This window comes from Rhinichthys klamathensis, unplaced genomic scaffold, assembly GCF_029890125.1.
Source record: "Rhinichthys klamathensis goyatoka isolate OS25496 unplaced genomic scaffold, OSU_Roscu_1.1 h1tg000533l_1, whole genome shotgun sequence".
In the NCBI taxonomy this organism is placed as follows: Eukaryota; Metazoa; Chordata; class Actinopteri; order Cypriniformes; family Leuciscidae; genus Rhinichthys; species Rhinichthys klamathensis.
Window position 1 is genome coordinate 56,844 of NW_026607009.1, and position 13,157 is coordinate 70,000.

Consider the following 13,157-nt stretch of genomic DNA (forward strand, 5'->3'; position numbering starts at 1 on the left):
TAGTTGGGAGGAATTCGTTTTTGTATTCGAGTGCAATTGCTTGGAATGGATTGCCAGATAATTTAAAGCAATTACAAGAAGCAGGGCCCTTTAAAAGAGAAGTTAAAAAATGGCTTTCCATTTGAGATGCCATATGAATTTGTAGGGTATGAGTTGCTTGTTTTGGTTTTATTCCCACTGGAACTGTTCGCTCATTTTATGCATGTAGAGGACCACAATGGAAATAAGCCTGTGGCTTTATTGTGTTTTTTTATCCTCAACAATTGTATGGAAATGTATATGAATCGCCTCCGGCAAGTTTGTATATGTGTTTGTTATCATTGTTGAATAAATCAAATCAAATCAAATCAAGTGGTACGCTTGATTCTTTCTATTTGAATAAATAACCTATTCGAATAAATAAATATATATAAAACCTTTACAATAAGGTTTCATTAGTTAACATTAGTTAACTACATTAGTTAACATGAACTAAGAATGAACTGCATGGTAACTAACTTATGGTTAGTTATTGTTAGGTAATACATTAACTAACGTTAACAAATGAAACCTTACTGTAAAGTGTTGCAACAGTATGTGTGTATATGTATATATTTTTCTTATATTTGTATATTATTATAAACTATGAATAATGTATTCTAAAGACTACAAAAGATAATACTGGTATTGGCCAGACTGATTCAATTACATCTTACAAAATTCTTTACGTAATGAGTAGTTAATAATCACTATTACGCTCCATTACACGAGAAAAATGGATGAGAAACAAACAGGCTCTTAGGGGAAAAAAATGCCATAATTCATGAACGTTGCACACTGCGGTTTATAAATGAGGGTCTTAACTCTACACAAACGTGCACACAGTTTGCCTCTGATTGAACAAATATATGTGCTATTATTAGGAGGGTCATCATCCTCCAGATAAAACTGATCTCTTGAGGGTGCGCACACTTCTTTTCGTTTGCCTGTGTGCGTGTCTCTTGATTAAATCTATGAATAATGAAGCTTTTTCCTTTAATTGTCAAGACAAATTGCGTTTATTGAAGCTCTGGGGTTCCTCAAACTCAACAGCAGCCTGTAATCAGTGTTATCAGCCCTCTTAGCCACTGCCTGATTCATTGGGATTAAATGAGCCTAGATCAGTGCAGCGAGTTGCTCCAAGACCCCTGAATCCTCGTCTAAAATCTCAGAGCACAAGATAACGTATGCGCTAGTGAATGTGTTTCGGGTTAAACTCCAGTCTTCTGAAATAAAGAGGACATGAAATTAGGTTTCATGTTTTTGAAGTTCTCTACACCAGATCTGGCTTTTGTTAGGTGTGTTATTAATAGGGTGTGTGTTCTGTTCAGGACCCGAAAGAGAGGCTGGGATGCCAAGTTCAGACCGGATTCACAGACATCAAGGCTCATACGTTCTTCAGAAGCATAGACTGGGACCAGGTAGGCTTTTTGTCATTTTTTAATATATGGAGAGACTGCTTAAGCACTAATGGAAGTTGCTTGGCTGGCTCTGATATCTTTACTCTTTTTTTTTTTTTTTTCGCTTAAAATTAGTGTCATAAAACGTAGTCAATTTTTTCATGGCATGAACATTTTTAAGGGTTGTTTGGTATTTCCTTTCAAGTAGTGTGTTATATAGTTGTTTGTGAATGTAAAAGTTTCTAACCATTTTAAAGATCAAAGTGCGCGATAAATGGAGTTATGGTCTCCCAAAAGAACGAACCGATTCTGAACTGCCTGAAACGAGTCATCAATAATTCCAGTCTTTCTTCCTGTACAAACCTATGAAGGTTTGTAACAAATTTGCACAATGCATTGCCAGCCTATGGTCTGCCCGTGAACAACGTTTACTTTGGCCCGCCCTAAAACACTGCAGTTGTAGCTGAAGCGTGGACGAGTTTGGTTTGTGTTCTCAACATGTCGAAAAGATGTGTTTTAAGCACAAATCCACTTGCATGCACTTCCAAAGGATGAGGACTCGGGCTCGAATTGATAGGGTATATTGGACTGACGCCATCATTACTATTCGTATCACTGTGTATTCAAGTGCTGAGGAAGTGTCCAGAGCTGAAATTCAGAAATGGACATTTTGTTTCCGGCACGTGCTGTAATCGGTAGATCAATCACAACAGACTGGGCCATCTGACCAATCAGAGCAGGTTTAGAGAGACCAGACTGTTTAGAGAAGAGCAATAATGCTGCAATGTATGTTATGAGAAAATTTGGATGCATGTAAATCTATTGTAGGAGACCTCCTAAACAAAATTAGGAACCTTTAATATAACATATTAGGGGCACTTTTAAAATTAGAATTTTTTAAAATGGAGTTATCCAAGAGGATCTGGTTTAAAGTACTGACCAAAACCCAGACTGAATCAGCTTTAACAACAACAGTAGAAAATACTACTCTTTGAGACTGTTTAAGCAAGGTTTATTGCAGTTGTTTATGAACTACACTTTTGGAAGAGGGGATGTAGTGTGTGGTCATTGATAGGTGGGTGTTATCCTCCGTACAAGCAGCAGAAATGAAAGAGAATATCAAATGAGATTCAGCCTTTGCTGAAGCGGCACAAGGTTTAAGGGGGGATGTTAATTGGTCTGGTATAAATGATGCACACAATGCTGAAACATGAAAGTCAGTGAGAGAGCATACAATATTCAGGAATTGCAGAGAGAGCGTGTGTGTGTGTGTGTGTGTATGTAATGAATGAATTAGTATGTGTAAGAGGAAGACTTTGGGTTGCAATACAGAGAGGTAGAGAAGACTCATGTCATGTTCAGGCTGCAATATGGCCTACTACTGTATAGTTCCACACAGGATCTGCTCCTGTTAAATTCTAAAGGTATTTTTTAAGATTTCCATAGAATTTACACACCCATCATGCACAGAATCATGTTGTTAAAAAAAAATCAGGTAAATTAGGTAATTAATTACGCAATTTTATTCTTTTACAGCTTCTTTTTAAGCACTTTAAAAATTTTGTCAACATGATATCAAAATAGACTCAGTTTGCTTTCTAATTCCATGTGCATGTTGTTACAAAGAAGAAGAAGAAAAAGCTTGTCTTTGTAATATATATTTGTAATATAACCACCTGGCTCCATTCTGGTCTGTAAGGGCTTTTTTCAAGTTCCAGTCAGTGTTCAATGGATAAAACCAAGTCCCGTCTACATTTTTATTTAATCGAATATCACGATATGCGTTACAGAAGTAAAATGGGAACTATATTTCATGTTGATTTTGAATTTGTTTAGGGTACGAATTAGAGGGATTGTGGGTTTGTGACCCACCTAATTAAGGCTTGAACTAGGCTTGGGCGGTATCCAAATTTTGATACCGTCAAACCTCCTCCCTATTTTACCGCGGTATACGGTATTACCGCGTGACTAATTAAAAATTATGACATAAGGCTCAGACGGCATCACCAAACTGTTGGTTTGTGCAGGGATGAGTCACAATTTTCGAATATTCAATTATTTGATTTTATTATAGAATATGGAATAGGTTGTGGGATTATTGTCTATAAAAAATCCCCATGTTTTTGTTCTGATGCGGTGGTGACACGTTCAACCAGAGGGTGGCGATGCCAATAATGCATCTAAAAGCTGTCAATCAACTCTCAGACAACAGGAGAAGATGCACATTGTCTCACACCAGAGCATGTGAGCGGAGTGGTAATATTTCCTCCAGAGCAGAGAGCGCATTTCTGAAGATCACGCGCCGCTCGCCCAGTCCACTAAGCGGCGCGCGCTCAGAACGCCCGCAGTGACATGCTGGTTAGAAAACATGTGAAGTAGGGCTGCCCGTGCACGACTAAAGTTTTTTTTTTCTAGTTGACTAGTAGTAGTTGATTTAAGCCATTAGTCTAATCACATATTTATATTGATTAAATTACTTAAATATATATAGGAGAGAATGCTAAACCATAATGAGCGTTTTCGTAATATATTGCCTATTCTGCATCTCAAAGCACGCATAAAGCTTGGCACAAAGAACCGGCAAAAGTAATTATGCATGAAACATTTGAATTGTTTATTAATAAAAAACGTTCTATGTCAGTGGCTGCACAGATAAAGTTTACGATGCAGACTCGCATCTTCGCAGTAGTGAACGCGCATAGATAGAAATGCACACTTCATATGAATTAGCCTACAGAGAGCAGGCCATTTCTTTTAGTTTTTAATTGTTTTGTTTAAAAGTAGACATTTCAAGCTTATTATATATATACACTTCTCAGATATTTAAGGCATCTATCTTATACGCTGAGTTTCGTTCTTTTTAGGAGACGCGCTCCAGTTCACGCGCCGGCTTATATTGTCTAATATATATCCTTCTTATTTATTAATCCAGGCAATTCGTTGATGAAACATTGATTAAAATGAAGATACAATTTATGCGAAACGAAATTCACTTTAAAGAAAGGCTTTCTACAAAACAAAACGTAATAAGTGGTCAAAAATCATGTCTGACCCATTCCAAATGTTTTCCGATATTGGGCATCTTATGATCCTATCTTATTCATCTCATGCAGTTTCCTTTTCATATAATCAACATAGATGAAATAAAAAAAAAATAACAACATTATATTATTAAACATAAATATGAAAAGAAATGAGTTTTTATTTATTTTTTTTACTTATAACCTATTTAATAAGTGTCACACCGCTCTGCTGTATAGCTGTGTAGCCTACATGCATGTGTGCGTGCATATGGTGGAGGGGTGCGATTTTCAAATAATAATCAAATACCAGGCGATCTTCAAATATTATTTTTGCTTGAAATGCCCATCCCTGCCAAACTGCAGAAGTCGTGTTCTTCTTCGAGACCAGGTCACTCGGTGCGCAACCTGCCATCTTTCCCCCTCTCTCCCCCACTCTTTCTCCTCCACACTGTCACGTGATGACAACCACACATAAGCATTTTTAGCCATTAAATAAATTATATTTAATATTTAATCCTTTTCTCCTATATAAGTGCATTGGATTTTTTTTTATGACGGTATGACGATATTGAAACTGATACCGTTGCCATTTTTAGATCCCGCGGTATACGATATTACCGTATTACCGCCCAAGCCTAGCTTGAACCCTCCCAAAGTACGTTGTAACAAAAGGATGGCGGTTTATAAAGGTATATATTCTTTATATGCAGTATACAGGTATACAAAATATTTGTCAGGGATTTCAAATGTTTTAGATACCATAAAAGTTAACAAAACAAAAACATTCATGACTTTACTATAGATTTCAGGTCATTATAAATCACAAATGTGTCATCAAATCTTTAGTATTCATCATCCATGCATATCCTTCATTTTATTTATTTATTTATTATTTTATTATTTCCCGGTGAAATGACAGACTTTATCTCTGGTGATGTATGCTGGACATCTCTAATAATTTTCTCTGCATAAACCACGTCCCTTTTTTACATCAACAACCGATGGATTGAACCAAGACCCCACCCTAGATTGTTTTTTAATATTCAATCAATAAAGCGTTACAATGTTGAAGATCTTTGCAGATATGGAAAATTAGCGCAGAGAGTCTGAAAACAGCATGCAGATTCAGTCTGGGTCATAAAAACTGCAGAGGCAGCAAATTAGTTCTTTCCCCACTATATCATCTCATACTTGCCTCAGACACACTGTACTTGTACTGTACATCTACACATAACTGAGTCCTCAGCCAGGCGTTCAGCTGCGATCTGTCGCGTTTTGTTAGCTGTAATTGCGGTTAGCGTTGGCTGGTCGTGTCCGCCGTGTATTTCCTGATGTGCACTCACAAGTTCGGCAACGTGGAAAGGAAATTATGCGCTCTAGAGTTCTGTCACTAACGCACCATGCTTCAGTTGCTGGGATTTTCTGCCACTTTACCAGCGTAATGGATGAGTTTGGACACACAGACTCGCACACAACCCCCTGAGCTCTGCTAATAAACGGGGTTGCGCTACACTTGTTGTTAATTGCTCATGAATGAATGAAGACATTGATTTGATGCTCAACTGAAAGCACGTAGCCTGTCTAAACTATTTCTGTGTCTACACTGATATACCCTTTTCAAGTGGATATTGTCACTGCTGTGCTTCTTTGCAGTGTGGAATTTCTTTCAGTTTGACCTTGCCATTGCAGAAATATTTCTATTCATCTTTCTTTTGATGATTGATCGTACATGTGTGTGTCTGGCGCCTGCCTGTGATGAGTCAGGAGAAACTTGTCTTTCAGCTTTACCAGATGCCATATACAAGTGTTTCTTTAACTATGAGTGCATTTCACCTTTTCAAGAAATAAACTTTTTTTAAAACACACATTTATTAAATGTCCTGGAGTGGATGTACATATATCACAGGACAATGCTGTCATTTATGTCTCTTTTTTTTTAACCAACGGATTTCGCTTCCACAGCATTACAAATTGTATTGGTCACACTTTTTCACACTTAACAAAATATTTTAAAATATTTATTATTAAAGTTAATTTAATAATTGATTAACTAATTGTATTAAATTAATTATTTGGAGTTTATTTCAAATTATTTTTAATAAATATAAAAGTTTGAGTTTAACTATTAATGTTACTGTTTTTCAAAATATAATAATTGTATGATGAATTTTCATGTTTTAGGATTAAAAGATTGTAGTAATACGGCCTATAATATATTAAAGTAAAACAAATTTTTTTACAACAAAAGTTCTTTTATTTTAGCTACCTTTCAAAAGATGAAGGAGTGTTGTTAATTTTCCAAGAGTTTTAATGTAACCTTCATATAAAAAAAAAAGTAAAAATGCCTGTCATTGAATAATCACCCATATCCTAGCTGTTTACGGAGAGTGTTGCGACTATTTTGAAAATGGCAGAGAGAAATAACGTGGAAATTGGAAATATATATAGGAAAAAAGTCATGGAGTGCAGATTAGTGAAATGAGCGAAGCTTCAGTGTTGCTTTAGGGACTGTGATTTAGACAGTGAGAGACAGAGGGGGTGAAAGAGACGGTGTGAGGCAGATTGCAAAAGATAGAGTGAGAAAGGCTTGAATGAGGAGAGGGAAATGATTTTAGACAGCGAGAGACAAAGTGGGAGAGAGTGAGAAAAGGAGAGAGAGATGAATGAGAAGAGGGAGTTGGACTGAGACGGTGAGAGACAGTGATAGAGAGCGAGCTGAATGAGAAAGCAGGGGGTAGACTTGAGCGCTGGTGTAAAAGCTTGTCTCCGCTCAGACAGATCCTCTTCACACCGTCTGCAGTGTTGGGCCCTGGAGGAGAGACTCACTCTCTGTGACGCCAGCATGTAAAGACAGATTTAGCAGGGGAGGCTGAACAGGAAGTCCACATCTGAGACCCAAGAGTTTTGGACCTGGTGCATGTAGAACCTAGAAATTGGTATCTATGAGCTCTCTATTCTTTGTTTTTGCTGAGACCTGTTTGAATTCGACGGCCCATTTGGCAACATAAACAGTATGTATACTGTACAATGGGGTCCAAAAGTGTGTTTGTTTGGAACTTTTTCATCAAAAACAGCTACGTTTGAATGCTTTTTGTAACCAGATGGTGTACTGTAGTTACAACAACTACCAGTCCAGCTAACTGGATTATGCTATCCATCTGAACCTTGTGCGCTTGATAACACTACACATCACCAGCCAGGTTTAGGACCCGACTTGGAGTCAGTCTCACTCTTCACAGTACGAATCAGAGGCTCCTACACTCACATCCACATGTACAGTAAGAGGACATTCAATTAGCTTGTGTCTTCCTCAAGTTGGAGACAAAGAAAAAACACTACAGACGTCTATTTGAGATTGGTTGAGAGCATGATGAGTGCGTTAACATGCTTTACACCTCACAGTTGCTGGATCAGTGTATGTGTGTGTAACAGAGCAATTGTGATTCCTCTTTCACCTTTCACGCTGTGTGTGTGTATCCTCTGTGATTGTTTATTTACATACTTTTTCTGAACTGTCTGTACATGTATATATTCAGACTGCAAATTGTAATACATAAATAAATATAGCACAAAATCATAAATGATCCCTAAATTCACTTGTAGCATTTAAAATTTATTTTGGCGGGATATATATATATATATATACTGTATATACAGTCGTGCTCAGAATTAATGGCACCCCTGGTAAATATGATCAAAAATGGCTGTAAAAAATACATCTGTATAGTTTATCCTTTTGATCTTTCATTCAAAAAATTGCCAAAAATCTAACCTTTCATTGAAGTAAAATAATTGAAAGTGGGTGGGGAAATCACATTATGAAATAAATGTTTTTCTCCAAAACACGTTGGCCACAATTATTGGTACCCCTAGAATTTTTTACGAGTAAAATATCACTGAAGTATATTCCCATTAATATTTACCTTTTTTAGCACACCAGGAGGACTAGGAACATGAAAGTGTCCAGCCATGACTTCTTGTTTCACAGGAGTTTAAATATGAGGAAACACAAAGGCCAAATTCCCTAAATCATCCATCACAATGAGTAAAACCACCCACTTTCAATTCTTTGCATTCTTTAGAAATGATGGCCCATATTGATAGGATAGCATCTTGCAGTTGATGGAGATTTGTGGGATGCACATCCAGGGCACGAAGCTCCCGTTCCACCACATCCCAAAGATGCTCTATTGGGTTGAGATCTGGTGACTGTGGGGGCCATTTTAGTACAGTGAACTCATTGTCATGTTCAAGAAACCAATTTGAAATGATTCGAGCTTTGTGACATGGTGCATTATCCTGCTGGAAGTAGCCATCAGAGGATGGGTGCATGGTGGCCATAAAGGGATGGACATGGTCAGAAACAATGCTCAGGTAGGCCGTGGCATTTAAAAAATGCCCAATTGGCACTAAGGGGCCTAAAGTGTGCCAAGAAATCATCCCCCACACCATTACACCACCACCACCAGCCTGCCTTCTCATTCTATTTACGCCAAATTCTGACTCTACCATCTGAATGTCTCAACAGAAATCGAGTCTCATCAGACCAGGCAACATTTTTCCAGTCTTCAACTGTCCAATTTTGGTGAGCTCTTGCAAATTGTAGCCTCTTTTTCCTATTTGTAGTGGAGATGAGTGGTACCCGGTGGGGTCTTCTGCTGTTGTAGCCCATTCGCCTCAAGGTTGTGCGTGTTGTGGCTTCACAAATGCTTTGCTGCATACCTCGGTTGTAACGAGTGGTTATTTCAGTCACTGTTGCTCTTCTATCAGCTTTAATCAGTCGGCCCATTCTCCTCTGACCTCTAGCATCAACAAGGCATTTTCGCCCACAGGACTGCCGCATACTGGATGTTTTTCCCTTTTCACACCATTCTTTGTAAACCCTAGAAATGGTTGTGCGTGAAAATCCCAGTAACTGAGCAGATTGTGAAATACTCAGACCGGCCCGTCTGGCACCAGCAACCATGCCACGCTCAAAATTGCTTAAATCACCTTTCTTTCCCATTCTGACATTCAGTTTGGAGTTCAGGAGATTGTCTTGACCAGGACCACACCCCTAAATGCATTGAAGCAACTGCCATGTGATTGGTTGATTAGATAATTGCATTAATGAGAAATTGAACAGGTGTTTCTAATAATCCTTTAGGTGAGTGTATATATACACACACTAGACAAATTTGTCTGGTTTTCAGACTATTCCTCAGTACTCCAGCATAGATAATCATTTTGTATGTGGATTTCCTGTTTTCTTATCCACAGCTGCAGTGAAATCAAGGTCTTTTCTAATGTTTGTAGAAGGACACAACTGTAAATCAGAGACATTGTTTAATCTTAAAAGATTAAGTCTTAAAAGCATTTTATTAAAATTGGCTCAATTAAATGAATCATTGTAATTCAGACCTGGTTTCCTTTTCTTTTTTTCTTTTTTTAAGTGGCGAATAGAAAGAAACAAGCTTTTCTCTATTATTCTAGAACACAGACACAGTCAGAACAGCCGTGACTCGCTGTCACGGAGATCAGGCAATGATTGTGTGTGTGTATGTGCGTGATTTTCATTTCAGCCAGCTTTGCCACTGCAGTTGTTTGAATGTATTAATAATAATTATCCATTCCTATGACAGCAGATGTATGTGTATTAGAGATGGGTAGTTGCACGTGTTTTTGGTTGTTGTTCTCCACTGGGTTAATCCTTTTCTGTATCTTTTTTTTTTTGTGAAGAGAAAGTCAAGGCTATTTAGGACCCCATTGATTTATATTGTACGTTCACATTCCTTAAAAAAAAAATTGTGTTCTGCAAAAAAAAAAGAAATAAACTCACACAGGTTTGGAATGAGACTTTGGCCCTGTTCTTGTTGTTTTTGTCTCTGGTGACCAGAATCGTGAAAAAATGCATTTACATTACAAATCCAATAGGCTCAAATGCATTTCAGATTCAAAAATGTGTTAGTCCGTGATCAGATCACCATACATCCTGGGTGCATTTGTGCCATTTTTAATGTGATCAAGTGCTATCCGATTGTGATACGATCACAGAAAACATGCTAATGCCAGGTGTCAAAGGGAGCCATAGTGTCCGATTTCAATCAGCACCATATCATCCTAGCAGATTACCAGTGAGTTTACGTTCATTTTTTCTCTGAGAGGAAGATGCCAGACCCCGACAGAGAGAGTGAGAGAACGGCGGGAAGCGAGAACTAGCGAAGGATCTGTGTGGGAATAATCCCCTCCCACACATCAGTGAGAAGAGTCTCTGTGCATCTGGATGGGTGTGCGCGTGTAATTGGTTTTCTGCTACAGAGACGAGCGTTAGCATGTTCCACCAGGCAGGTTGAAGCCAACTGCGTCATGCCTGCCTCTCTGGAGTCAATGGCCTCGGGAATAAAAAACATGCACACATGGCGGCTGGGCACCAATTAACATCTCTTTTTCCCCTGTGTGCCGTCTTTAACTCTCTGTTATGTCTCTCTCCACTTTTGTTTTGCCATTACACTGCAATCCACACACATGCAAAAGCAGAATGTATTGCTCTTGGGAAAGAGTAGGATGACATACACAACCGATCTATAGTTTATTAAAGTCTCTTATGCTCATCATAGTTGCATTTATTCGGTTAAAACAATTATATTGTGAAATATTATTACAATTTAAAATGACTGTTTTCTATTTTAATATTTAATAGCATCATTGCTCATTCTAATAGGCTGATTTGTGCTCAAGACATTGTTGTCAATGTTAAAAAAAGTTGTGTTTCTTAATATTCTTGTCGAAACTGATACTTTTTCCAGGATTATTTGATGAATAGAAAGTTTAAAAGCATTTTTTGTATCATCAGAAATGTCTTTTTTGTCACCTTTGATCTATTTAATATGTCCTTGCTAAATGAAAGTATTAATTTCTTTAAAAAAATGATATTGCTGACTCAAAACATTTGAACGGTAATTGGCAGAAAATTATTTGCAAAGTAAGAGAACAGAAGAAATGCTACAGTCTAGTAACTGCATAGAAACCACTCAGAATATACCGGCTCACTACTCACAGATTCTTTAATAAAAGTAAAAATCTATTTACGGCCATTTGACAGACCGACACAAGAGACATTAAGCTGGACTCATGAATTAGACTCAATAGAGAGAGTGAAATAGTAGTGAAAGGAGAGACGAGGGGCCATCTGTTCCAGTTTGTGCAGATCGGCGTGGAGTGGAACACAGCAGGATCATGTCCTCAAAACACAGAGAGAACGTTAGCGAGGAAAAAAGAGTCCAACATGTGAAAACAAACCTTATCTGACCCATAGTATTGACGTCCAGAGAATCGGTCTGTTCTGACCGAGTGCTTGACATCAAACCTCAGTCTACAATTAATACCGTGGTCCATATTTTTTCTTCTTTCTACCCTCCATTACTCCTCTCCTTGTCCCTCTTCACTTTTTTGTCTTTATTCTCTTTTATTAAATACACTCTGAGGTACTTCTACTACTACAGAGCCATTGGTTTGTTTTCAGAGTGTTTTAATGCCGGGAGTAATGGAATATTAGTGGCCTTGTGAGAACAAACAAAAATGGCTTTGTCTCTTTTTTGTGTTTTTACTTGAACGTGGATGTCACAGTGGAATCTCATAAACATTGGCACATATGATCTGGTCCAACTTTTTATATGAACTTCTTGACTGGACATTGTCGGGCAACGTTATGCTCCCTTCCAAGATGGAGGAGTCGAGAGAAATTTTGTCTATAAATTGTATTTCTTGTAATTCATTCAATACCAAAAAGTATCAATAAAAACTTTCATTCTAATTTAAAATGTACTCATTCCCCCCAGCATTTTTGTTTCCAATGTATTTTATGCTTATATGCCTACTGCTTCCTCGAGATTTAATTTTGTGCCACACCAGAAATTGCGGTGCAGAACTTTTCCGTGAACAGTTCTTAACACAACTGTTGGCTTGTCTGAAGTATAAAATCATTGGTTATCCGTAAGCCAATCACATAACGTTTGGTTATGACGTGTGTTATTCGCCAGCTCAGCCGCATCGAACTTCCACTGTAAACAAATGTGTGATGTGAAAACTAAACCATCGAGTGAACATGGTTGTGAACGACTTTTGCAGATTATGCGAAGTTAATCTACGCATCCACGGTACAATCAGGGCCTCTAAACTGATATTTGACAGTAGAGAGAAACAAAAAAATATTTGCAGCCAACTGTCAAAGTTAGGATTAGTTCTGTTAAACACAGCTCTTTGTTCATCTCGAGTCTGTCGGAAATGCTGCAACTTAATTGCAAGATTACAGCATGTCATGGCAATATTTAAGACCTGGAAAAGAAAGGAGACACTGACCTGTCAAAAGGCTCCCCAGTTTCTCGCTGACGATCGGTAATAGTTGATAAATTAAACTTTTTCCAAAGGGAGTAGGGCCACAACATCACCTCCATTCAAAATGTTTAATACACACTCTTCGTGTTCGGGCTTCAGTTTGCTAATGCCGGGAATATTCTCCACAACACAGCGAATTGCATCCATATCCGCGGTCGTTTTCGATTTCCCTGACCTAATCTTAAACTCGGCGCTTAGCGACTACGTCACGGCTTTCAGCCCGCCCTCTGTTCGTTGATTGGCCGGCTGTTTTCAGGCCGGAGGAAAACGGATAGAGTACAGACTGAGTACAGAAGCGAAATTAAATTGAGCGGAAGTACGAAGTCTGACGTAGTCAGGCTAG

At 38.1% G+C, this 13,157-nt stretch overlaps 1 protein-coding gene across 2 annotated transcripts in view; it reads left to right on the forward strand.

Annotated features, from left to right (window-relative positions):
• Positions 1–13,157, forward strand: part of prkcz (protein kinase C, zeta) — a 77,867-nt gene that overhangs the window by 45,380 nt on the left and 19,330 nt on the right. For both annotated transcript variants that reach the window (XM_056238724.1, XM_056238725.1), the window contains exon 13: positions 1,350–1,439. In XM_056238724.1, the coding sequence (XP_056094699.1) occupies positions 1,350–1,439 (90 nt within the window). The remainder of the gene's footprint in view (positions 1–1,349; positions 1,440–13,157) is intronic.